General features: G+C 42.4%; 1 protein-coding gene across 1 annotated transcript; it reads right to left on the reverse strand.

Moving 5' to 3' along the window:
• Nucleotides 1-139: 139 nt before the first annotated feature.
• FBP2 (fructose-bisphosphatase 2) lies at nt 140-27796 on the reverse strand. Its single transcript, XM_045468343.1, has 7 exons — nt 27509-27796; nt 22457-22619; nt 20284-20376; nt 10689-10829; nt 8435-8572; nt 2022-2141; nt 140-555 (listed from the first exon to the last, which is right to left on the reverse strand). The coding sequence occupies exons 1-7, from the start codon at nt 27676-27678 to the stop codon at nt 361-363; spliced, it is 1020 nt and encodes a 339-aa protein (XP_045324299.1). The 5' UTR covers nt 27679-27796; the 3' UTR covers nt 140-360.

A 27796-nucleotide genomic window follows, 5' to 3' on the forward strand; every position in this document is an offset into this window, starting at 1 on the left:
TTATAAGCCAACCAAGACAAATCCTCAGCTAACCTCTGGACTTTTTGCCGCAAGTCGGTAGTTGCCAATTCCCTGGCTGGCAGACTTAGAACTATATCTCTACTAGCTGCCGTCCATGAAAGAAAACAAATCAAAGTTGTTCTTTTCACATGTGGGTTTTTATTTTGAGCCCTTTACACTGAGCACAGAAGCGCCTCTAGCGTCTGGATCTGTGACAAGCAGTCCACTGCTGTTCTTCTGGATGTGACTCAGGAGCTTTGCCTTTTGTTACTCGTCACCATTGTTTCCACTTATCGTTCATTTAGGGCCCTTAATAGAAGGGACAAGGCAAAGAGAAGACAGCTTGCAGGGTCAAACCCACTACCTGCCTGCCTGGCTTTTCTGTACACAGGTGAGGTATTCCTGCACATCATCCGGGGACCCTAGAATGAGGGGAACTCGTTGGTGAATGGACTCTGGCTTCACATCCAGCACAGGCTGGGTGCCTGTGGTCGCCATGCCTCCTGCCTGCTCTATGATGTAGGACACGGGATTGCACTCGTACAGGAGCCGGAGCTGTGGAGAAACAGAGTCAGGTGGACAAGCTTGGCAAGCTGCCAAAAGTCCCATGCCACACCCCTAAAGCTCAGTGAAGGAATTACAACTGCTGAACTTCTGTCTCGTTAGCATGAGCACACTGGGCACCCCAGCAGAGTGGGCTTCCTGAGGTCAGGGCCCTCCAGAAGGCTGGGTGCATCAGACGTTGTTCATCATCACATCTTTGGGGCACTGCTGGTCAGTATCTACCCATCTTGTGACCTTTGTGTTCACAGGAGACCTGCCTCCTTGTCTGGAAGTATGAGATCTAGATACTAGTTTCTTACAGTTTGGCAATGAGGCAAATTGACGCTGAGGTCTGGTCAGGAGCCTCTGTACGTGAGGCCTTATGACTAGGAAAGAGTCCCGCTTGGGTGGGACGGGAGGTCACCTGGAGAATACTAGGTAGCTTCTCAGGATAACCTCAGTGTCCAAGATCATATGGAGGAATTCCACATCTCAAGCATCAACTTGACGAGGTAGGTTGCTAGTATTTAAATGGTCTTTTCTCTTAGCCCCCAAGACTGAATTAACTTCTACTGCTTGAACTCCAATAGCACGTCCCTCTTCATATATTTGTCACACTGAGCTCTGTTTAGTAACTGCCTTCTTCCTTATATGCTCACCCTTGAAGGCAGGAACAGAGTCTGTCTTGGTTGGTCATTGGCTTTGAATCCGGCATTCCAATAGTTCAAATTGCACACACTGGGAGACATATATACATGTGGCTAGTTGTTGCTGTGCCCCAAGAATACAGTAGACCTGTGTTTTGATGTGTCTACTTACCTATGATTTCTGTGATTGGCTAAAAAACAGACACGTTTCCATGGGAGGGTCTATTCAAGACAGATGCACTTGGATCATAAGATTCCCACCTAATAATACAAGTATTTGGGGGTTTGTGTCATAAAGTAGCAGTAAGATCTTCCAGGAGCTACCTTTGTAGAAATATTGAATAAGTTCTGACCAGTTCTTATTCTAGAGTTTGGGAACTCTCTAGGGGCTTCATAGGTAGACTTCAGGTCATCTGTGAACCCCTTAAAAACGTATGTAGTGTGTATGTTTATGTGCATTTTTTTTTCTGGAAAGTGAGTCCATACTCTTCATTAGATTTTTAAAGGATCCTTAATCTAGAATCCGGTGGTGCTGAAGCTACAGGTCAGGCACAATATGTAGAAAGTGGTAGATGAACACAGTTGACTCATGGTGAGTTACGGGCATGAGGAAAAGGGGAAGTGAAGGCCAGTGAAAATTGCCAACAACGACAATTTTCGTCTCTCCCACAGCCTCAAATTCATTAATGGGAAATAGCCCTCATTTCTCTTCCACATGCCCACTCACAAATGGACGTGAAAAGGACAGAGCAGTAACTAAAAAGCAGACATGAAGAGAAAGGGAACTCCAACTGGCTTACTGACCAGAGCCAGTGGACAAAAGAGAATTACCTTGCCCTTAGGACTTTTCTGGTTCGCTGGGTATAGGAAGATCCCTCCATACACCAGGGTGCGGTGCACATCAGCCACCATGGAGCCCACGTATCTGGCCCCATAGGGAGCACTGCCATCCTAAAAGGCAGAGAGAGGAGATAAGATGCTCATCTGAATTAGATACTCCGTTACCCAAGTATCCTGGTCTAGGAAGTTTGCAACGCATGGGAAATTAACTATTAAAGGCTTCTAAGGAAAGAGGGAGACCCCAAAAGCATTTAGGCTTGGATTAGACAGCAAGAGAAATTCACCCAACAAAACAAATTGAAATGCAATAAAAACAGGCATTGTAGGTGATTCCAAACCCTGAGTATTAGATCCAATGCAAAATCTGCAATATGCTCTCCTAGGTAACAACATGAGTAACCATGTTCAGAAATCTTGTATAAACTCAGCTCAATAAATAATTTTCAGGGGCACCTGGGCAGCTCAGTCAGTTAAGTGTCCAAATCTTGATTTTGGCTCAAGTCATTATCTCACGGTTTATTAGACTGAGCCCCATGCTAACATGGGGCCTGCTTGGGATTTTCTCTCACTTTCTCTCTCAAAATAAATAAATAAACATTAAAACAATTTTTTTTCAGCATCTTCTTTACGCCAGGCACCACGCTGGGCCCCGAGAAGGCCAAAATTGGGAAGACAGTCCCAAGGAAATCACCAACTAAAGGGGGAGACTAGCATACATAAATGAATAAAAATAAATGAATTTACAATTCAATGGTAAGAAGATGAATAATCCAATGTTACAAAAAAACAAAAAGCTTACCTTATACCATATGACAAATTAACTCAAAGTGGATAGATGACCTAAACATAGGAACTAAGATTCTAAAACTCTTAGAAAATATCAAGACTTTTTGGGGAAGAAACTCGAAAGAAATGGTATTAAAATTATCTGCCAAAGTAAACCTGAACATTTATGAAAATGAAGAACAAGAGAAACATATGTATCTCTACCAAATCTAAGAACATATAGAGAACTAACAATGTTTACATATTCAAAGAAGAAATGCAAACACCAAACAGTAGATCAGAATAGAGCGTGGTCCTGGGCCTAAAGATAGACAAGAAATTCATTTATGGTAAACATGACCTTCCAATCAACATGGAAGAACACTATATAGAGAGCAGCACTGGGCTAGCTGCTTAGAAAACAGGTGTGTAAGACTCCTACCCTCATTCTTGACAACCAAATTACTTCAAGATGGAGAGACACTTAAAAGGAGAAACTCACAAATAATTTAGAATAAGGCTGTCCAGTGAAATTCTCTGTGATGATGAAAATACTTTTTATTACCACTGTTCAACATGGCAGCCCCTGACCACATGTGGCTGTTGAGCTCTGGCAATGAGACTAGTATAGATGAAAATGGAATGTTACATGTTATTTAATGGTAATTAATTTAAGTTTAAATAGCCACATGTGGGTAGTAGCTATGTATTAGACAGCACAGAAGAAGGAAACATGAATACATTAATTTATAATTTGGTACACAAAATCCATTAGATATAACAAAAAATAAATATATAGAAAAGACCCTGAATAGCCAAAGCAATCTTGAAAAAGAAAACCAAAGCAGGAGGCATCACAATCCCAGACTTCAAGCTATACTACAAAGCTGTAACCATCAAGAAAGTATGGTACTGGCACAAGAACAGACACTCAGATCGATGGAACAGAACAGAGAACCCAGAAATGGACCCACAAATGTGTGGCCAACTAATCTTTGACAAAGCAGGAAAGAATATCCAACAGAATAAAGAGAGTCTCTTCAGCAAATGGTGCTGGGAAAACTGGACAGCGACATGCAGAAGAATGAACCTGGACCACTTTGTTACACCATACACAAAAATAAACTCAAAATGGATGAAAGACCTCAATGTAAGACAAGAAGCCATCAAAATTCTTGAGGAGAAAGCAGGCAAAAACCTCTTTGATCTTGGCCGCAGCAACTTCTTACTCAACACATCTCCGGAGGCAAGGGAAACAAAGGCAAAATGAACTACTGGGACCTCATCAAAATAAAAAGCTTCTGCACAGCGAAGGAAACAATCAGCAAAACTAAAAGGCAACTGACAGAATGGGAGAAGATATTTGCAGATGACATATCAGATAAAGGGTTAGTATCCAAAATCTATAAAGAACTTATCAAACTCAACACCCAAAAAACAAATAATCCAGTGAAGAAATGGATCATGTCCAGTGAAGACATGAATAGACACTTCTCCAAAGAATACATCCAGATGGCCAACTGACACATGAAAAAATGCTCAACATCACTCATCATCAGGGAAATACAAATCAAAACCACAATGAGATGCCACCTTACACCTGTCAGAATGGCTAACATTAACAACTCAGGCAACAACAGATATTGGTGAGGATGCGGAGAAAGAGGATCTCTTTTGCATTGTTGGTGGGAATGCAAGCTGGTGCAGCCACTCTGGAAAATAGTATGGACGTTCCTCAAAAAACTAAAAATAGAACTACCCTACACCCAGCAATTGCACTACCAGGCATTTATCCACGGGATACAGGTGTGCTGTTTCGAAGGGACACATGCACCCCCATGTTTATAACAGCACTATCAACAATAGCCAAAGTATGGAAAGAGCCCAAATGTCCATTAACAGATGAATGGATAAAGAAGATGATTACTCAGCAATCAAAAAGAATGAAATCTTGCCATTTGCAACTATGGATGGAAGTGGAGGGTATTATGCTAAGTGAAATTAGTCAGAGAAGGACAAATATCATATGACTTCACTCATATGAGGACTTTAAGAGACAAAACAGATGAACCTAAGGGAAGGGAAACAAAAATAATATAAAAACAGGAAGGGGTACAAAACATAAGAGACTCATAAATATGGAGAACAAACTCAGGGTTACTGGAGGGATTGTGGGAGGGGAGATGGGCTAAATGGGTAAGGAGCACTAAGGAATCTACTCCTGAAATCATTCACTATATGATAACTAATTTGGATGTAAATTTTAAAAAATAAAAAATCAATAAATAAAATAAAAAATAAATAAATATAACATGAAATTGTAAGCATCTCTATAGGATCAAAAGTTGAAAGTCCCGATATATTTCTAATATGAATAACACACAAAGGCTATTTTCTTTCATTTACTAAGAGCTTATACAAAACAACAAGAAAAAGATAAATAATACTAATTAAATATTTGAAAAGATAGAAATAGGCAATTTACCAAGACAAAAGTAGATGCTCAATAAATACAAGGAAACATGTATGACATAAATCATAATTAATTACACACTAGTCAAGCCACAAGGTTCATTGTTTACCATCAGATGGACAGAAAGTTTTACAGATTCACCATATCTAGCACCATCAGGGATGCAGGGAAACGGGTACTCTTTCATATGGCACCAGAGACTAAATCGATGCAATTTTTGTGGAAGAATATTTGATAACATTAACATGTTAAGTGCTCATATACTTTGATCCAGTAACCCCAGTAAGCAATGTGCTGTGCACATCTACTTGCACGAGGTCACGAGTGTACACATTTGGGCATCTCCATTGCAGCTCTGGGTCTCCTGGTGGAAAATCAGAGGCAAGCAAAGCATTTCTCCATAAGGAATTAGCTCATTCTGTCCTCTCAACACAAGGCTGGGCAGCCCCTTCAGTCAATGCCACAAATCTGTCTGTGCTTGTGTAGAACAATCTTCAAGTCATGAAAGAGAAAATCAGGTGAGACTAATAAGCTCTACCTGATCTTCTGAAGGGGTGAAGGGGTAGATATGGAGATGGATGTGCATAATCCCTCCCACCATCCCAGCTCAAAGAATAGAAGCAACACTGAACAGTGGTCATCCCTGGAAAGAGCAACTTGGCTGGGGGTATGGGAGGGGGGAGACTTTTGCTTTTAATTTTGTATATTTCTGTATGTTTTACATTTCCTCATCTTAGATCACATTTTAAAATTGAAGTAAAATTCACATCAGATAAAATTAACAACTTTAAAGTGCATAATTCAGTGGTATTTAGTACACATTCATAATGTTGTGCAACAATGACTGTCAGGTTACAGAACATTTCCATCACCCAAAGGAAAACCCTACACCCATTAAGTAGTCCCTGCCATCCCCTCCCTCAGCCCCTGGCAACCACTAATCTGACTCTATACATTAACCTTGTCCTTGCATCTGGCTCCTTCTGCTCAGCATAAATGTTTCTGAGATTCGCCCATGCTGTGGTATGCAACAGTACTTCACTCCTTTTTGTGACTGAATAATATTACCGTGTGTGGATGTACCATCACTTATTCATCCATTCTTCAGTTGATGGACATTGAATTGTTTCCACCTTTGGTTATTATAAATAACGTTGCTATGAACATTTGTGTATAAGGTGGGGCTTTGTGTGTGTGTGTGTGTGTGTGTGTGTGTGTGTGAGTGTGTGTGTGTGTGTGTGTGTGTGTGTTTAAATACCTGTTTTCAGTTATCCGGGGTATATACATAAGAGCACAATTGTTGGGTCAAATCGTAATTCTATGTTTAACTTTTGAGATATATTACTTTTTAAGTTTTGTTAACAAGAATAGAAATCAGAGTTTCGGTCAAGTAGAAACATCGCAAACTATTTATTGCCTTCTTCTTTGGACCTTTCTTTTTTGTTTTTGTTTTTGTTTTGTTTTTAATTTTTATTTCTTTATTTGGGGGGGCATGAATGAGAGAGGGGCAGAGAGAGAGAGAATCCCACGAGGGACAGAGAGAGAAAGAGAGCAGGAGATAGAAAAAATCCCGTGCTGACAGCACAGAGCCCAAAGCGGGGCTTGAGCTCACCTGATGAGGGGCTCTAGCTCATGAGATCATGACCTGAGATGAAGTTGGATGCTTAACTGACTGAGCCACTCAGGTAACCCTGGGCCTTCCTTTATTTAAAAATAGTAAAAAGTACTTAATAAAATAAAGCAACAGCTTCAAGCTGACGCCCATCAGGCCAACCTCTCCTGCTTTCATCTCTGCCCCTCTCTCTTCACAGAGAATTTTTGGGGAAGGGGGCACAGATTATTTTCCGTAATTTTCTTTTAATTTCTTTAAGGGATCACTGCAAACCTCCACTACAGCCAGGAGGATGCCCACCACCCTGTTGATTGTATTCCCATTTGTCCAAAGTCAAAATTCCTTTTTGTATATTTAGGTAGAAATTCTGGGATCCAACTCTAGGTTTCATTCTGTTCTCTGATCAGTCAGAATTGGACGCTCCCAAGACCATCCGGCACTTGAGTCAAAATGATCATTGTTTTTACATCCAGAAGAAAGTACTTCCCTGGACTCTCAAGCATTGCCTGAGAAAATTATCAAGCATTCACACTAGTTTCCAGCCATTGCATGTAGACTAAACTTTCTGAAGCCAGAAAGCGACTTTCCCTAACAACTAATCCCTAGTCTTCAGTTTATGGAAATTGTAAGGGATTTTATGTAAAAGTAAGCAAGCAAAACCAAAACCTCCTGTAGGCAAAACAATGCCTTTTATGCTAAGAACAGATACATAGTAAATCTCAGGTTTCACATTAAATGGCAACTGGAGGATTCTGGAGATTTGCTTTATATTGGGGAATAGGTACCTTCCTTTGCTGTTTAAAAGGGTCTCATCTTTGAATCCGTATAGAAATATTGGTTAATATGTTGGGCTCAGCAGTCTACCATTTCTGTGATAAGTGAACACTGACTTTTTAATTCCAATGACATGCCCCGGAGTTTGGTGAGAGAGGGTCCCACTTGTAAACAAACTTGAGCCCCTCTTCCAACTTAGACCAGAATTTATACTTCTGGTCTAGAAATTCTTTCACTCTGCTCCCATCCCTGTCTTAAAAGCTCTCTTAGTATGGTGGACATACTGACTGGAGTGTTTGGGCTGCATTAACAGCCACATGAAGTCTAGAACGTGGTTATCCCTTTGAGAGACAAAAAACGTCCTAAAGCTTGGGGTAAACACAAGGCCCTGATATTAGGGCATGTGAATGGGACTTTAAAATAGAATTAATTATTCCATCTACAATGGAATGACCAGAATCTACATAGGTGGTAGCTCAGTAAACAAATGACTTGAGAAGTTCAGGCCTGAATCCTGAATTTTGAAAATGTAGTCTGTCTTCTTCATAAACAATGTCTCCTTAAAAAACTAACTGGGGAATATTATCTTTAGTAGGTAACTTTAGCTGTAAAAGACTTTGGTCATTTATGAAGAAAGGCAGAGTCAGTCATTCTCATACCAACCAGAGCCATAATCAGTGGCACCGACCTCTGTCAGCCAGGCTCCCAAAGCCACCACCCAAACAGGGATCCAGTGAGGCAGCATTCTCCCTGCTACTGTGTTAGGCTTCCTTCACTCACCTCTGGAAATTTCTTCTTCTGCACATATTCCGAAGTGGCAGCATCAAAATACTTGGCATAGCCCTCATTGAGACTGAAAATCTTTCCTTTCTTTTTTATCTTGACATCTTTTTCCACCAGGATAAATTCACCAAGAGCCTAGAAAGATGAAGAGAAACACCTGGAAGAAGAGAGAAACCAGGAAACAGAAGCCCACAGCACACTGCCAAACAATCAGAGAGCATCAGAAAATGTGGGACTGCTGGAGAACATTCCTTGGTAATGTTCACTGCCTGCCCAGTTACTCATTTATAGGGAAGCTTGCAGTATTTATCCCCCAAGTTCTCATCCCCAGTTAATTCCTAATGTTTCAAGGGAGTTTTGGGCCATAGACAATGAGAGGAAGAAGTTTCACGGATTGGATTTGTCATAAGGGTGGGCAATGAAGTTCCCCTACCAATGGGTGGCCCATTTATGTAAATGACTCAGTCTTAGAAACCATTAAAAGTTCCTGATATCCCAGTGACTCTTACATAAGTTAAGGAGGAAATCCCTTCCACCAGAAACTGTATTCACTTGGCATAAGGAGTAAAATGGATAAAAACTTTTAAAATCTTCCGAATCATTAATAAAAATGTGGCAGTGCCCCCACTGTGGTTGCTCTGCAGGATATCCCCAGTGTACCCCTTTATCTGAGTGCTGGTATTATAAGGACATCCCTCAGGTACCTGTTTATCTGAGTACTTATGGATGTGATTAGGTGGTTGCAGGTATCACTTTGAAGGGCTAGATATCTCTCTAAGTCACTAAGAGGAAAACCAGGCTTGGAAATGTAATCAGCTTTAACGAACTTCAAAGACTAAGAAAGTGAAAATCCCCCACGATGACAGCTCACAGCTGGCAGCTAGACCAGAAGGTTCCTAATAAACATAGGAATTTACCTTCCAAGAGTATAAAGAGGCAAGACCATGTTGACCATGTCTGAAATAAGACAATGATAAGAATACTCAACAGCCACAAAACTAAGCATCCCTCTCTTCTGTATGTGATGACTGCTTCTTTCCCAATGAATCTCTACCCTCACTTTAATCTTCCCACCTCCTAGATAAAAATTATTGATATACAATCATTAATTGTGCCCACTTCTAGACAACTCCCAAACCAGAACTAACCCTCTCTTTCTTGAATCCTCCTGAGATCAAGCAAAAGCCCACTTGCTATATAGTTAAGTCCATCCCAACTCCCTCCTACCACGACACTCTACTGTTCCTCTAGAACACATCCTCCTTTGTTCAGTAAACCCAACTTCTTTTTATTAGAGGCAATTTCTTGGTGGTTTTTAGTTCATGAAATTTAATAACTTGCTGTGGACATTTGTTGCTTTGGAACAGCCCAGTGTGGAGTAATACTTCCTAAAAGCAGCCTGACTCCCTTTGAAGAACTAACTCTCCTCAGTGGATGCCAGTCTAGGAAGACTAGACTGAGCCTCCTCTAGCTCAGTTCATGCATTTGACTTATCTTGGCAAATTAAATTCTCCTCCCTGGCAAGTGAACCTGGAGTGAGAGACACAGAATCAGAGGTAGTGTCCAAAACAGACTGGCCAAGCTGCAAGCCCATTCCTGTGACTCCTGCTTCCTGGTCCTCAAGACCTGCCCATTTCAGCTTGCGTTTTGAGCTTTACCATTAATGCAGTAACATCCTTTACTTAACTGGGAAGAACATGTATGTTAGAGGCAGTCCTACAAACCCAGCTGTCCAATAGGGTAGTCACTTAAGTTAATTAAAATAAAATAAAATTTAAAACCCAGTTTCTTAATCACACTAATCACGTTACAAGTATTCAATAGCCACATGGGGCCAGTGGCTACCAAATTGGACAGCACAGATTATAGAACATATCCATGGTCACAGAAAGTTCTATTGGATGGTGCTGCTCTAAAAAGTCCATGTTACTGTCTAGACATTGGCAACATTATGATTTTTTAAATCATTTGTATTCCCATAAGCCAAAGAGGTTTAATACATTTTTAGATTAGAAACTCCTTAAGGACAGGGTCTGGGTTGATAGGACAGACCCCTAAGAACCCTTCAAATGTCCTCCACTACACAAAAGTCTTTAACGTTTTTTGATGTTGGTGTTGGCTCACCAACTAGACTCTCTGGCCCCAAAAAGCAAGTATTAAGAATGACCAGAAAATTATCCCAGGGGACTGGAATTAAAGCACAGAGGTACATGGAGTCCTAAGTACTGATGCTGCCATATTGGGTACCTACAGGGTCAAGCATGAAGAGATCTACTCCCTGCCCAGTGGAAAGAGCCACGAGGGTTGCACTGCCATAGAGGGCATAGCCCGCAGCCACAATATTTCGGCCTGGCTGCAAAGCATCCTTTTCGGAAGGCTCGTCGTCTGAGGTCTGTGGAAGAGAAAAGAGGAACATGGTGTGTTATTGTCTCTGGACAGAACCCTTTGCCAGAGGCCGCTGGCACTGAAGGAAGCGCAGTTCTCAGCATTTTGAGCTGAAGCACATGCACCTGGAGGGAATGAGCTGCCATATTAATGAACGGTTCTACCTGAGTCATTTTGCAAAGGCCATTCTTGGACTTCTCCCTGGTTTCTGAACACATTCGTCTGCATCCTGCCAAGAAATCACTCAAGATGCTAAAACCACAGCCTCTCTTCATAGTCATAAGCAAGAGGGAAAAATCTTTATCAACTCCATTGTGTAAATGAGGCACTCAGAATCTAAATGTTTGGATAACTCACCCGACATCAAGAAGCCTCAGAGGTGGAGTCAAACCCAGGCAGCCTGGCCCAGGGCTCTTCCCTGTTCCATGTGCTGTACCTTGAAGGCCTAGTCCTTGCCTGCCCCCCACCTCCATCCCCACACCACAATGAGCCCATGTCTACAGTTCGGAACATTTTCGAATGCTACCAGCTGTCCACTCTATCAGGAGCACACTGTCCAGTCCTTCTGACCCTACCCCTGGGCCATGTTGGGTCCCTTGACTACTGTCACCTTCTTAGGTGAGAGACATGGGTCTCTCCTAAGCATCTGTCCACTTCCTTCTTTTCTGGACTGCAATATTGTGATTTATAAGAAATATGTATTTGCTCCTTCAGATGACCAAAATGCATTTCTCCTATATATTTGGTTTTTGCCCACAGTCCCTGGCTCACAACTTCCAAAACACTCAGACTTTCCTAAGTGTTGAGAGTGATGAAGGTGTCTTTGTCATGATGATGACTGACTTTGGGACAGCACTGAAGGAGGAGGGCTGGTTGCCCAAAGAATCAACCACGTGATCACGTGATTAGAAGGCTGGAACTTTCTTCTTCACCCTCTGACCTACTGGAGAGGTGAGGAGATGGAGATTAAATCAGTTGCCAATGGCCAGTGATTTAATCAACAATGCCTATGTAATGAAGCCTCCATAAAACCGGAAAAGGACAAGGTTTGAAGAACTTCTGGATTGGTAAACATCTGGAGATACAAGGAAAGTGGTGTAACTGGAGAGGACAGGGAAGTTCTGCACCCTTTCCCGCTTACCCTGCCCTAGGGATCTCTTCCATCTGGCTGTTCCTGAGTTATATCCTTTAATAATAAACTGGTGATCTAACAACATGTTTCTCTGAGTTCTGTGAGCTGCTCTAGCAAATTAATCAAACCCGAGGAAGGGGTCTTGGGAACCTCTGATTTATAACCAGTCAGAAGCACAGGAAAAACCTGGGCTCTCGACTGGCATCTGAATTGAGTTGCCGGCAGGGGCGGTGGGGAGAGTCATTGGAACTTTCAATCTATAGCATGTTGGTCAGAAGTACAGGCTTGCCTTGTAGGACTGAGCCCTTAAACCCTGGAATCTGACGCTATCTCCGGATAGATAGTGTCAGAATCGAGTTGATTTCTTGGACACCTGCTGGTGTCTGAGAATTGCTTGATGCTATGTGGGGACCCCATGGCATCCCCATGTTGGAATTGGGTCCAGGAACCTTCCATGGACTTCTTTTGAACTCTCTAGCTGTGCCTTCTCATTTGTTTTTGCCATCCCCTATTCTTCCAATCCCTTAATGCAGGTACTCCTCCTGGTTCTCCGCAGTGCAAAATGGACTTTCTTAACTGCCACCCTATCCAATGTGGAGACTCTGAATTGCTGTGAGACAGAAAAATTTAATGAGGTCTGGGGTAGATGCCTGACCCAAACTGCCCCAATCACAGTCTACCCAGAAATCCAGATTTGGGGCTAGAACACTCTGGTTTATGTCAACTTGGGAGCTGTGGGATGGCACCTTTCTTCTGCCATTGGCCAAAGAAGCAGAGAAAACTTGGTCCACAGAGAGAAGGAGTGAACTGGCCACGTGGCAGGAAGGCAAGATAAGAGACTCTTTTCTGGTCCTAGCTTTCCCTGAGGCTGGCCATATTCCTACCTTGGAGTTTCCTAATCCATTCCTGCCATTCCTGCCATTCCTGCCATTCCTGCCATTTACACCAGAGCCCTAACTAATAAAGCTCTCTTCTTAGTCTACACACTGCTCGGTAATCTCACCCACAACCAGAGTTCAAAGCCCTACACACACTCCCAGTCCTCCATCTTCATCTCCTCTGAGAGCCCAGCCTCGGAGTCACCTGCCCACCAGATATCCCTAGTCAGGTATCCCACAGGTACCCCAAACTCAATATCATCTAAGATGGAATTTGTCTGCCCCATCTCAACCCCAAAATCTTCTTCCATTGCTCTTCTGCCATTGCTTCCTGTCTCAGCAAATGGCACTGTCATTTGCCCAGTAGAAACCTCAGGGTCACCTGCCCCTCCCTTTCCCTGACCACCCTCCTTGCCATTACCCCATGCCCTCCACTCAGTCACTGAGCCCAGTCTTTCCTAGCACCCACTCTTCACAACTCCATGGCCTCTTCTCCATCCCTACCATCACTGCTTGGCCCCAAGTGACCTTTACCTCCTTCCTGATCCCCCAACTCCACCCTTGCCCCACTCTGATCCATTTCACTTCTCGCTTAAAACACGTTATTGACTTCCCACTGCCTCAACATCTGATATTCTTAACTCATTTTACCAGGTCTTCCATGATCTGTCCCCCATTGGTTGACCAGCCTTGTCCAACACCATCCTCCACCCCACACCCAGGCCCCCACCGCAAAAATACCGAGCTTCTTTTCTCTTCTTGAACATTCCGCCACCCTGCATCTGAGCTCCAAGAATCTGTATATGACCTTCTTTCTAGCCAGCATGGCCCAATCTTTTCTCCTCACACCTTCTTCCTGAGGAACTCATAGTTAACCTTCACATCCCAGGTGAAGCATCATCTTTCCATGGAGGCCTTCTCTGACCTCTTGGTTAATCTTCCAGGTACTTAGTGCTTCTCCTGGGAAGCTCCCAACACACCTTCATTAGTGCTGTTTAATGTCTGCCTTCCTAAATAGACTGTAAGCTGCATGGTGGCAGGTGCCAATTGTCTTGTTCAGGCCTGTTTTCCCACCATGAAGTGCAATCTGGCACATGGTTATGGCATTCAGTTCACACATGCAAACATCCATGCAAGTTAATACATGTGCATATATATGCATGCATACATACATTTTCAGGAGCATGCTGGACAGGCAATTGCAAGGCATTCCCAAATTTCATCACCCTCTTATATAAATTTAGATTTTCCTGAATTTTAACCTTTTATTTTAAAATAATTAAAGATTCACTGGAAGTTGCACAGATAGTACAGAGATCCCATGTACCTTTCATCCAATTTCCTTCAATAGTTGCACTGTAAATATTTTGCTACAGTACAATATCAAAAGCAGGAAATTGGCATTGGTATTAAGTCTGTGTACCACTCTGTGCCATCTTGTCACATGTGTAGACACCACATAAAGACACAGAACTATACCATCAGGCACAGAAGTCTCCCTCATGCTACCCCTTTATGGTCATTCCCACCTTCCGCCCCTTTCTGCTATCCCTAACCCCTGCGACCACTGATTTTTCTACAGCTCTATAAGTATGCCTTTTAGAGAATATCACATAAATGGGATCATAAAGTTTGTGAACTTCTGAAATTTTTTACTCAGCATGAAACCCATGAGATCCATCAAAGTTGTTACATGTATTGATAGTTTATTCCATCTTATTGCTGAGTGGTTCCCCATGGTATGAATGTATCACTATTCAATCATTCATCTGTTGTAGGACGTTTGAGTTATTTTCAGCTGTGGGCTATTACAAATAAAGCTGCCATGAGCAATCACGTGCAGGTTTTTTGTGTGGACATAAATCTTCAATTCTCTGGGAAAAATGCAAAAACTGCCAAACTTTTCCTGAGTGGCTGTGTCACTTCACATTTCCACTAACAATGCATGCCGTTGTAGCAGTTGGTATTGTCACTGTTTTCTATTTCAGGGGTTCTATTAGGTATGTAGTGATGACTCATCATGGTCTTACTTTGCATTTCCCTAATGGCTAGTGATGTTGAACATCTTTTGTGTGCTTCTTTGCCGAGGAACTTCTTTTCACCTGTTTGGTGACACGTCTCTTTATGTTTTATGTTCTAATTGGATTGTTTCAAGTTTTTTACTGTTGAGTTTTGAGTCCTTTGTCAAACTCTCATTCTGTAGCTTGTGCGCTCATCCTCTTTACAGAGTGTGCTTTTTGAGGAATTGCTCATCTAACTCATCCAATTTATGCAGGTAGAGGTGTTTATAGTATTCCCTTTTTATCCTTTAGATGTCTCCTTTTTTTTCAATATCAAAACAACTCTGAGATGAACAGTCTAGTGAACAAATACATGTTTCCCTGATCATTTTCCCCAGAGAAATTCCAAATAATGAAATTATTGGGTGAAAGACTTTTGATATATATTGAAAAGTTGCCTCTCAGAAAGACTGCATTAACTTATAGCTTTACCATCAGTGATAAAAGCATTCACTTTAATTCAACCTCATGAACATAAAAGAGCACTATCTTTTCAACTTGGCCAGTTTGGTGACTGAAAAAAAAATATTTCTTTTGTTTTAATTTCCATTTCTTATAGTTAACAAAGTAAACTTCATAGCCTTCTTGTCCATTTTTATTTCTTATTTTGTAAGTTGCCTGTTTCATATCTTTGCATATTTTTCTCTCAGGGTGTTTGTATTCTTGTTGTTTATTGTAATACCTTTTTACATATGAGAGATATTAATACCACATACTTGTTACACCTATTTTCCTCAATTGTCATCTGCTTTTTAATTTTATTTACAGTGCCCTTTTCTTTTGCAGTGCAGTTTTTCTAGTAATTGAAATTATTTACTACAGCCCACATTATTTTCTTCTCTTGTCTTTATGGTTAGATAGAATTTCCCCTACATCAAAACAAAGCCAGAGACAAATATTATTCTGTTTTTGCTCCAGTTTCATCTCCCATCTCTCCATCAAGTCCATTAAACCATCTGTAATTTACTTTAGTGCATGGAAAAAAAGAAAGGCTCATTTTTTTCTGGTTCTGAGACTTCAAAAATCTACTTCACATTAGTAATCTCTATTGCCATGACACTTCTCTCAGAAAATCTCAGAATAGTTTGCAAATGATTTGGTGTTATCTTTATCAGGTGCTTTTTTTTTTTAATGTTTTATTTATTTTTTGAGAGAGAGAGCACAAATGGGGGAAGGGCAGGGAGGTAGAGGGACAGAAGATCCAAAGCAGGCTCTGCACTGACAAGCTGACTGCAGGGGGCCTGATGCGGGGCTCAAACCCATCAACTGTGAGATCATGACCTGTGCCAAAGTCAGATGCTCAACCAACTGAGCCACCCAGGTGCCCCTCTCGGGTCTTTTTATTTCTTCCTACCCCAATAAAATATCTAAATCTGTCACGGGTAAAGGAAGGGATGCATCATATGGCAACTTACCAGTAAAGTTAGTGACAATTGCAAAGGCTCAATGTGTTGGTGGTAGAGGGTATGGAAAAGTAGACTATTTTTCTTTTTGTTGAGGTATAACTTAAACATAGCAAAGCACACAAATCTGAATTGTTCAGTTCAATGAATTTTTACATATGTGTAGTATATATTCATGTAACTACTGAGATTAGCTTGCAGAATATTTCCAGGGCACCTGGGTGGCTCAGTCGGTTACACATCTGGCTCTTGACTTCAGTTCAGGTCATGATCTCACAGTTTGTGGGTTTGAGCCCTATATTGGGCTCTGCATTGACAGTACAGAGCCTGCCTGGCATTCTCTCTCTTCCTCTCTCTGCCCCTCCCCTGCTCTTGTCACTCTCCCCCTCTCTCTCTCTCTCTCTTTCAAAATAAATACACTTTAATTAAAAAAAAAAATTACAGAACATCTCCAACAACCTAGCAGTCTCTGGGTACCTCTTCAGTCATTATCACAGCCTCCAAAGGTATCATGTGGACATCAAAAGGATAATCACCTTTGCCTGTTTTCATATAAATGAAATTACAAAGCATGTGTTCTTTTGTATCTGCTTATGTTTCACAACCTTACTTCTTTGCAATTTTATCTATGTCTTTGCATTCAGAAACTTTTTGTTCTTTTTCATTGCTATGTAGTTTTCTGTTATATGAATATATCACAATTATTTATCCATTCTAATGTTGATACACACTTGGGCTTTGTTTTCTAGTTAGGGGCTACTATGAATAATTTGTGCATGTCTTTGGGCAGTCACAAGTGCTCGCTTATCCTGGGTGCATACCAGCAGGAGACTTGCTGGGCCACAATGTATTACTACATGTTTATCATCACAGGTGCCATGCCAACTTTTCCAAAGTATTTGTATTACTTTTTGCTGCCGTCAACAATGTACAATTCCAGTTTCTTCATCAACACTTGGTACACACTTTTCATTTGAGCCATTCTTGTGGCGATGAATGATGTCTCATTGTTTAACATCCATTTCCCAGATGACTAACAACTTTGAGCATCTTCCTTGTACTTATTAACCAGTTGTGTGGAAAATATCTCTTTAGTGAAGTGCTTATTCAAGCTTTTGCCCATCCCTTTGATTTTACTGATGGTATTTTTTTATTGATTTGTAGAAGTCCTTGATTTATTCTGCATAGGCGTTCCTTGTTGGAAATATGTATTGAAAATCTTTTCTGCCAGTCTTTTCACTTATCTTGTCTTATGATGAATGAAAGTTCTTAATCTTAATGAACTACAGTTTATTAGCCTTTTTTTTCATGGTTAGTGCTTTCTATGTCCTATTTAAGAAATATTTACCTTCCCCAAAGTCAGGAAGATATTGTCCTATGTTTTTTTCTAGAAACATAGAAGCAGGGGTGGAAGGGTGAGGGGGAAATGAGTGTAGGTGGTCAAAGGGTACAAACTTCCAGTTAATAGATGAATAAATCCTAAGGATGTAATGTACAGTGTGGCGACTATAGTTAATAATACTGATTGTATGCTTGAAAGTTGCTATGAGAGTAGATCTTAAAAGCTCTCATCACCAGACAAAAATTTTGTTTAACTATGGTGATGGATGTTCACCAAACTTACTGTGGTTATCATTTCAATATATATATATATATCAAATCATTATGTTGTTCACCTATTCTAATACAATGCTATACATCAATTAGATCTCAGTAAAATTGGGAGTGGGGGCAAGGAGCTATTAAGAGCCATGATGGCAGAATTGGAGAGCCTGTTTGAATTCTTGTCCTTCACGTACCAACTGGTGATTTTAGTTGAGTTACTTAACTTCTCTGTGCTTCAATTTGTTCCCCAGTAAAAAAAAAAAAAAATTGGTAGCAGTGTGTGCACCTGCCTCATGGGCTGAGGTGATGAGTGACCCAGGAGCCCTGTGCTTGTAGGTGGGCAGAAGAGTTCCTGACTCATGCTCAGCCGTCAACAGTATTGGCCACAATGAAAAAGCCAATGTTGAAAGCCACCTCAAAGACACAACTGGTGTCTTTTTTCAGAATCTCATAAAGATCATACCACCTATCTCTTTATTTTTATTTCCAAGCTATATTTCAAAAAGAGAACATTGTAACATTCCTTTATACACCTATCTCATTTTGGCTTAACCTTCAAACATCATATTAGTCTTTCACTTTCTCAAACACCAGAGAAAGTGTCTTGGGTCATTCTCTCCTGCTCCCTCAGCAAAATTCTCCTTTTCTCTCTTCACAAGAAAAAAAAAAGAGAGAGAGAGAGAGAGAGAGAGAGAGAGAGAGAGAGAAACACCAATTGGGAAACATTCTCAAAGTATTCCTCTAGCCTGGGCTGGCTTGGCTTACATTTGGTTCTCCAAAACAGAAGTAACAGAGCCCCCATCCTGCTCCTTGATTTTCTTCACAGAAAGAAAGCTTAGGCTGATTCACATATTCTGCTAAGGTTACGTTTCTGCTAAGCTTTTGCCCCTGAAAATCAAATTCTGGCCTCTTTCTTTGGACAACCATCAGTCAAGCACAAATAATCTTGCAATATCAATATCTACAGACAACACACTGGGCGACATGGGATGTACCCAATCCTCCCCCACATTTATAATCTAAGAGCATGAAGGAAAACACTCATAGAAAGTTAATTACATACACATTACATGATTAGTGCCAAATTGGTAGCATAGAAATCAGTGATGCCTGTGTGTGTTTGATCATAGTTCAGTGGAAAGAATGTGTGCTGTAGAGCCAGAGGTATGGGCCTCTAAGACCAGCCCAGAGGGCAGATTAGCCAACCGAACTATCCTTAAGACCATCCAGAGCCTGTAGTATCCCTTCGGCCTGACAGTCCCCCTGGGGAAAAGGCCCAGCCATTCTGATTAGAGTGAGGACTGATCTTAAACTGAGATATACTGTGGACTATGTTGTGTGACATGAAGTTTCTGGTAATACTGGGTGGTTGCAAACCCACCCATAAAATCCTCTGTTGGCAGGTATGTGGTGTATACGCGAAATGGCCCCAAAGAGGTCCTAATGCCCAGAGTCTGTGACTAGGTTGCATTACATGGCACAAGGGACTTTGCAGATGCAATTAGGGTCACTAATTTAAAATAGAGAGGTATCATTGTGGATTTTCCAGATGGGCCCAATCTAATCAAATGAGCCCTTAAAAGCAGAGAACTTTCTGTGGCTGAGGGCAGGGGAGACAAGGCAAAGTGGGGATATCAGAGAGATTAGAAGCCTGAGCAAGACTTGGCCTGCCTTCACTGCCTTGGAGGAGAAAGGAAGCACAAGCCCGGGAATATAGGAAGCCTCTAGAAGCTGAGAATGACCCCAGTACCAGCCAGAAAAAAACAAAAAACAAAAAACCAAGGACTTCCATCCTGCAACAGAATGGAACTGAATTCTGCCAACAACCTAAAAGAGCCTGGAAGCTAATTCCCCACCCCCCAGCCTTTTGATAGGAAGCCAGGCTGGCTGACACCCAGATTTTGGCCTTATGAGACCCTGAGCAGAGAACTCAGTCATGCCTTTCAGACTTCTGACCTACAGAATGGTAGATACTAAATGGGGGTTATTTTAAGCCTCCAAATGTGTGGTTAATTGTTACAGCAGCAATAGAAAACTAATGAAATAAGATTTGAGAAACATAAAGAAGAAACAGAGGAGTCCTCAAATGCCACCTGGAACCTAATACTCTATCTGATATTTGTGTCACTCCCATTTTCTTAAAACCAAGACTCATCTGTCCTCTTATTTTACCTTCCCACCCATGTAGTGAAGAAGGCAGATGGAAAATTACCATATCAGCTCTTCCAATGAGGAGCCCGAGGCCAGAGTGAGTTATGGTTTGCTTACAATGGTGGGTCTGGTCAGTGGGAAGATAGAGGCTAGAACTCCAAACTTGTGGCTCCCAGGCCAGGAACCTTCCAGAAGCCACCAAGAGGGAAAAGGCATTAAAGATCAGACTCACCTTTCTGTAGATGGCAAAGATGGTTCCAATGGAGGCCAGGCAGTCGATGTTAGAAGATCCATCCAGTGGGTCAAAGCAGACCACGTACTTCCCCTAAATGCACAGAGAGAAGAACCACCTGATTGGTGCCCTTCCAACCAATACACTCTGTGAAGTGGCAGTGCATGGTCGGTACCACTACATCAAAAGTGACCCAGACCAAAGGGATATCCTTACCAAAAACTGCAATTACTTAAGGAGGGCAAAGTATCCCTTAAGGAAGGATTCAGCATCTATGAATCCTGAGCTCGGGGCCAACGTGCCCATAGACAGATGAGTCGATGCCCACATGGGGCGACGGAAATCCCATCCACCTCCGTGCCTCCTCTGGCTCTGCCCTTCCCTCCAGGGTGGGCCCATGGGGGCCTCATAGCAGTGGAGGGTGTGAGAGGAAACCATGTCTGAAACTGGCACCTGGCCGGGAAGAGGTAGAGGAGCCGAAGATAAACCTGAGCGAGCTCTACCCATATCCACAGTAAAGTCAGTAAAGTCAGTTATGGATTTATTCATGATTCTTTCTGAACCTCTATGCAGACAGGCTTTTCTCACTGGGGAGCAATTTTGCCAAAAGACTTCAGAAAATCTCAGAACAATGTCCCAGGGCCTCTGGATCCGTCTTATTAAGAGAGCTGGCATGTATACATACGTCAGGAGAATAAAAATACTGTCCCAGGTTTTGCTGCATCCAACCCACCTGTCCTGTGTGAAGGCCAGAAGACAGATCTGGATCTTTCCAGCCCACCCACACCGCTGTCACAGGCTGCTCCAGCCAACATTCCACGGGAAGAAATCATCAGATACTTTTTACAGACCTCCTATGTGCAAGGTTCTGGGAGAGCTTTAGTGATGGGGACCAGAGTTTCCTGGCTAATTAGGCTAATTAAATACTGGTAATATAACATCAAGTAAGATGGAAGTCATTTCTCCCACCACTAAAATTACTTTTCCCTGACTTTCTGGTGACTTAATGCCCTAGCTTAAGCTGTTTTTTTTTTTTTTTTCCCTCTCTCACTGGGGGTGGAGATGGGCTAAAAAATGCGATAATCCATAAGTTTGGAAATTTCCCATTCTCCCTGTGGATAATTCAACTGAACCCATTCAATCATTCATGCATTCATTCAACAGATATCTTTTGAACATCTAGCATATGCTGAAAATGTTCAAAGAACTGGTGTGGAAGTAGGCATAGAATATTCAAGAACCAGCACTAAGACCTGTATAGATCAGGCCAAATGGGGAAGAAAACAATAGATTAGATAGGAGAGATGATTGAGAGGCATGTAACAGTGGGAACTGAAAGTTGAAAATAATAGGTATGATTTAGCTTAAATTGTGTGAGACAACAAGAGTAAAGTGCTTTGCACAGTCCCTGGTATAAGGTAGATGTTTCATACATTTGCTTTTACCTTTTTCATCCTCTCAGCTAATTATGAAGAAATGGTCTCCAACACCCAATATACAAAACAAGGCCCAGTCCCAGTATTTACTTTGTATCACAGCTGGACATGGGTTGAATTTTTGGCCACTAGAAAACCTCTGACTTTAATGAACTGTTTTTGTGAAACCAGAGTAGCTACAGACCCTGCCTGGTCATGCCCTGCACTAACCAAGTTTGCCATTGTATTAAGGCAAGAGAGCACGATCTTTACAGTTTCTTTTCTATATTAGCTAACAGTTTGTCAGGAATGAAGAAATCTCTGATGAAACCAGAGCCCCTTGGAGAAGTGTGTGTTGGGGAGAGGGAGAATAGAAGTGGGGATGGGAAGAGTACAGGTCTGCTCTTCCCAGGAGCTCTAGTTTTTGCTGGACTCGGTGGTTTTCAAACCACAAAAAATGCAGCACTTGCTCCTGGCAAATGAAGACAAAACCCCACCCACTGAGGCATTTTCAGGAAATTACTCTTTACCCTGAATGAATCACCCCCCTGTTGTGGATTTTTTTTCCACTAGACAGCATAAGACTTCTAACTAAAAGAGTATGCAATCTTCTCCCCCCCCCCCCCCCCCCAGAAAATAAAAGTTAAGGAATAGGAATATCCCAGGAACTAAAGAAAAGTAAAGCAACCAGATTCTTCCCAACTCAGTAGTACCATCTATTGGTGGCTAGGGGAACTGCATCCCGTCCCCACACGCACCCTCTTCTCCTTGGGGGTGATAATCGCGTCTTTATTCTCCTCAGAGACCAGGACACAGGTGCCGTAGGAGGACTGGAGCATGTTGATCACCAGAGAATTGGATAACACGTCCAGTTTCTTCACCTCATCCCCGGTCACGTTCACGCTTCCCGCAATTCCATACCTAAGAAGACGAAAGACTGAATGAAATGGTTAAGGGAATCCAAAACTCCATCAGAGAAGCCCAGAAAGGGGGGGGGGGGGTGCACCAGGGTGGCTCAGTTGGTTAAGCATCCCACTTCTGCTCGGGTCATGATCTCACGGTTTGTGCGTTCGAGCCCCACATCAGGCTCTTTGCTCTCAGCACAGAGCCTGCTTCATTCAGATCCTCTGTCCCCCCTCTCTCTGCCCCTCCCCTGCTTGCACTTTCTTTCTCTCTCCTTCTCTCTCTCTCAAAATAAATAAACTTTTAAAAAAAGGCCCAGACACCATTATTATAAGCCACTTTTCCCTTCATTGCTGCCAAATCTCCAATTTATACAGACCAAGTGCAACGTGTCTCAAAGCTGTGATTCTCAACCTTGCTTCCTTTACACCGTGAGGATATTGTCATAGCCCCGTATTCTCCCAACAACGCTAACTGGAATTCAATCTTATAAAAATACAAACCTGCAATGGGCAGTGGGAGGTGAAGGGAAAGAGCCAATTCATAAAGTCAGACATGTCGCCATCATTACTAACCCCAAAACTAAAGGACCATGGCTTCCCAGCACAGGAATTTCAAGTATTTGTTGATCACCCTCAAATAATGGCCTGGTGGACTGAATGAGAAATTTGCCCTGTGGTGGCTTTGCATTACTTAAGATGGAAATTTGGGGACAGACTTAACTAAATTTTGTTCTTCATTACCATTTCAAGCGACATAAGAAAAATTCTATCTAGCTTTATGTTTTAGAATATCAGTATGCAAAGTTCTCCTAACTTCCACCGTCATGGGCAGGGTCCTTCTAAAATACCAACAAGATCATTCTGGTTTCACCCAGAATCCCCAAGTTCCCCATGGTGGACTTAAGGCCTCACCAAGGAAGCCCTGTTCCCATGCTGGCATTGCCTCTTGTCCCACTGACCTCACTCAGCCAGTCTCAGCCTCTGGAATCCACTAGGCACACACTTGTCTTACACCGACCCCTCGGTTGGCTGCCCCATCCCCGCACTCTTCCCGCCAAGAGTGGCATGGCTAATACAGAGAAAGACAGATACCATATGTTTTCACTCTTATGTGGATCCTGAGAAACTTAACAGAAACCCATGGGGGAGGGGAAGGAAAAAAAAAAAAGAGGTTAGAGTGGGAGACAGCCAAAGCATAAGAGACTCTTAAAAACTGAGAACAAACTGAGGGTTGATGGGGGGTGGGAGGGAGGGGAGGGTGGGTGATGGGTATTGAGGAGGGCACCTTTTGGTATGAGCACTGGGTGTTGTATGGAAACCAATTTGACAATAAATTTCATATATTGGAAAAAAAAAGAGTGGCATGGCTATACCCACGCAAGCCTTTTTCATCTCAACAGCCACAAAAGTCTTGTGGCCACCAGCACCCATCAAGATGCTCCTCTCTTTTTCACCCTCACTTATGGTGTTCACTCCACAGGAATGCTGTCTGCCTACCATGAGCTTCTCCCTACTCTCCCTCCTGATCCATTCCAGAGGCTTCCTTGGCCCCAACACCACCAGGCACACCCCTGTCATCCTTCCACAGCAGTTTGTGATCTGTTCATGGGAATACCTTTCCTGGTAGATTATCTGCTCACTGAAGGCTAGAAAGGTGGCTTATTGTACTGGTTTCCACAGCACCCAAGGATGTGGTAAATGCTCAATATACGTTCACTGAATTATGAAGAAAGCATGGCAGGAAAATAATTTCTCTACATCCCCACCCCTTTTTTAAAGCCATGTATTTGCTGAAGGAATCCTCAGGTGGCTCTAACAGGTAGCCCGGTTGAGAACCACTGATGTACCCTAAGCAGGGGACAATTCACTTCCCACCCTCTTCCTTGACTGACAACCTTCCTCCAGGTGCCATTTACCCTTAATCCCCATTAGCACCCCTCCTTCCAGAAAGAATGGAAGCACATTCATAATGAGATCTGTCTGACACCTGCTCCAAGTTAGATCATGGATACAGCAGAGCTTTATAATCCACAGGACAATATATTTTACTATTTTTTGAAAGCTTTACTGATAATTTTTGAATGGGATATTCTACCACTTTGGCAGAAACCCATGAAGATGCTTCCAGGAGAAGGATTCTAGCATTCCCTTCTTCCTACAGCAATGAACAGACAAAAGAGAAGAAAAAGCATGAACATTTTTGATCACGTTTGCATTCATTGAGCTTGTGCCTAAAATGTCTTCCCCAAAAAAGGAAGCAAAGAATGAGGGGCTTGAGGCTCCCTAGATGAGAAAAGGGGCAGGAGCATGTGAAAATCCTATTTTCAGGAACAGAATTGTTCCAGGACAGAGAACGACCTTTTAGCAATATGAGAAGCAATTCCAGGGTCCTCTTAAAATAACCTCAGCATTTTGTTAGAAAGAAGGAATTTCCAGGCAATGGGCATCTCACACTGCCACTTTGGTGTTTCAGTGAGTGGTCAGGAGAAGGATGTCTGAATTGGCAGAATGTGGGGCTTCTGCCAGCCTGAGGACCCCTGCCTCAGCCTGAGAAAATAGTGGATCCTGAAGTCTTGATTCCATGGGCTACACCTGCCACCTAGTGGACATTCAGCAGCATGGACCAGCCAGCGGGCAAATTTCCCCAGATCTGGGCTTGGACCCACTGTAATAATGAGCATTTACTGAGCATTTATTATGGATCTGGCACTGTTGAAGTTATCATCACATGGATTCAGTAAGCTTTACAACAATCCTATAAGTTAGGGGCTATTCCCATCCCCTCTGTTTTACAAATGGGAAACTGAGGTCCTAACAAGAGTAGACAGTCACATGGAAGGCAGCCAAGTTAAATGAACAACTTATTATCCAGTTCCTGAGTCTACTTCATCTGGACACTCGACAGCCACAAAGTTAGAGTTCTGAAGCCGCGTAGTATAACTGTACCACCGCATCCACTGCCTAGCTAAGCGTCCTGCACAGAGGACGAGCACATTAAGGCAGGTAAATAATACTGAAAAGCAGTGGAGATGCCCAGAAAATGGCTCTAAGCATAGCAGAGCCATATGCAGGGACAGGTAAAGTCACTACTTAGTGTCACTCAGCACAGCCCGTCACCTGGTGAGATCAGGACGGAGGCAAATGGCTGCACCTCGCATTCATGAAGATCGTTACAAGTAAAGGTTGGCCATTATTGGTCTATGAGGCAATACAGTTATAGCAATACACAGAGATCAGGGAGGGCCGATCATAATGCGTCTTTAAATTGGATGTCATTACTGGGTTACAAAACCTTACCCGTTATAAATAAATCCTATAGTTATCTTGTGAGAATTACATCTTGTGATATAACGCTATCAAATTTTTGGTTCAAAAGTACTAAATTGTTAAGAATTACTATTTTAAATTATTAGACTTTATTTCTTCATTTGGGGGAATAATAATAATGGGCCCCTTCACCTTTGGAGAGGATCTTTGCTACAAAAAAAAAAAAAAAAAATGGAAGTGCAAAGAAAGTCAGCTTCTTTTCAGCACAGACTTAAACTGGACTCTTGGCCATGTGAACGTTAAGGAAAACCTCACTAAAATTGAGTCAGGAGGCCAGAAGGGGGAGCCCTCACACTGTAGCACTGGAGGTCATTGCAGGAAGTGTCAATTCCAGACTAACACAAAAATCCTCCGGGGAAAGAATCATCAGTTATGGGCTCCTAGAAGGAAGGATGTACATTGCCTCTCCTGCAAGAAATTGACTTGCCAACTCAGCCAATAAGAAACCATTATGGCCCTGAACTCTTGCTTTTCACTAATGGACTTTTGTTCAAAACAGCTCCTGCCAATGTCCTCCTTCATAAAATAACCTTCTCCTTTGTTAAACCAGCCTATGGTTTTTGGCGTAGCTCACTTGTCCCATATTGTAATTCTCTTACTATTCCCAAATAAACTCATTTTTGGGGGGGTAAAATAACTGACTTATTGGGGTATCTGGGTGGCTCAGTCCGTTAAGCTCAGGTCATGATTTCAGGGTCATAAGATTGGAACCCCACATTGGATTCTGCACTGGGCTTGGAGCCTGCTTAAGATTCACTCTCTGCTTCTCCCTCTGCCCCTCCTCCTGCGCTCTCTCTCTCTCCCTTACAGTAAAATAAATAAAATAAAATAAAATAAAATAAAATAAAATAAAATAACTGGCTTATTTTTTAAGGTCAGCAGCTGTGACATTCAGCAGCCATAGTATGAACTTGGCCTTCTTCTGTGCTTGGATAAAGTACTGAAGAGAACAAAGTGGAAGAATGCTCTTCATTTCCTCCTCCTGGACCCAGAACCTCCCAGCTTCCTGCACACCAAGTAGAGAAAAAGATAATGAGTCTCAGAGAAGAAATAAAAAATTGTTTTGAAAGCAAAAGACTCCTTCCCTCAGTAAGGACAGAGACGCAGGGCAGGAAGTCATTTTGTAAATGATTGCTAGCTCCTAACACACTGGCAAAGTTCATGGCAATAAAATGCTACTACCTGCAAAGATCATAAAGCAAAATCTCAAGTCCTATTCGCGGTTTCTTTGTGCCATAAGAAACAAGCCGGGATAATACAATCTATGTTTTTAATGCAACCAGCCACTGAGCTTCTCATCGTTATAATACATGGCAACTGGAAAAATTATATATTTTTTTCTTCATACCATGTCTTCAAGTATTTCGTTCCTTTCTGGAAACAAGTCAAAGGCCCCTTTATCAACAGACAGAAACTTTAAAAGTGCCTTCCCTCCAGAGCACAGAGGCAAATAGCTTTTGACATGGTCGCCTGCCCAAGTGACCTGTACCTGCGGCTTTGCCCACGCCCCACCTGGGCCCGAATCCCTCTACATCAGGGGCAGGTCTGTGCACCCACACCTACTCCCCCAGGACTCACAGGTGGGCCAGGCCGGCCTTGCGCACAGCCGAGGATATGGCTTTGATGGCTGTCAGCATGGAGTTCAGCAGCTGTGTGAGCTCCCCGGTCCCTTTGGCCTGACGCCCCTTTTCCATAACGTAGCGAGTCAGGGTGAGCATGTCCGTTTCAAAGGGGCTGCTGTCCGACATGGTGGCGGATAAGTGTTCAAAATCTTCTTCTCCTGGAAAGCCTTGTTTATCTCTGAAGTCTGTGGCTCTTTGGTATCAGAGCTGGTTTGCGCTAGCCCTGCCAGGACCTTTAACGAAA

Source organism: Leopardus geoffroyi, chromosome D4, assembly GCF_018350155.1.
Source record: "Leopardus geoffroyi isolate Oge1 chromosome D4, O.geoffroyi_Oge1_pat1.0, whole genome shotgun sequence".
NCBI lineage: Eukaryota > Metazoa > Chordata > Mammalia > Carnivora > Felidae > Leopardus > Leopardus geoffroyi.

Coding starts and splice junctions, on each gene's coding strand:
- FBP2 (XM_045468343.1), bottom strand. CDS start 27,678: ATGTCGGACAGCAGCCCCTTTGAAACGGACATGCTCACCCTGACTCGC. Junction 22,620..27,508: donor AAGGCCGGCCTGGCCCACCT/GTGAGTCCTGGG, acceptor TCGTCTTCTTAG/GTATGGAATTGCGGGAAGCG. Junction 20,377..22,456: donor TCACCCCCAAGGAGAAGAGG/GTGCGTGTGGGG, acceptor CTGTGCATTTAG/GGGAAGTACGTGGTCTGCTT.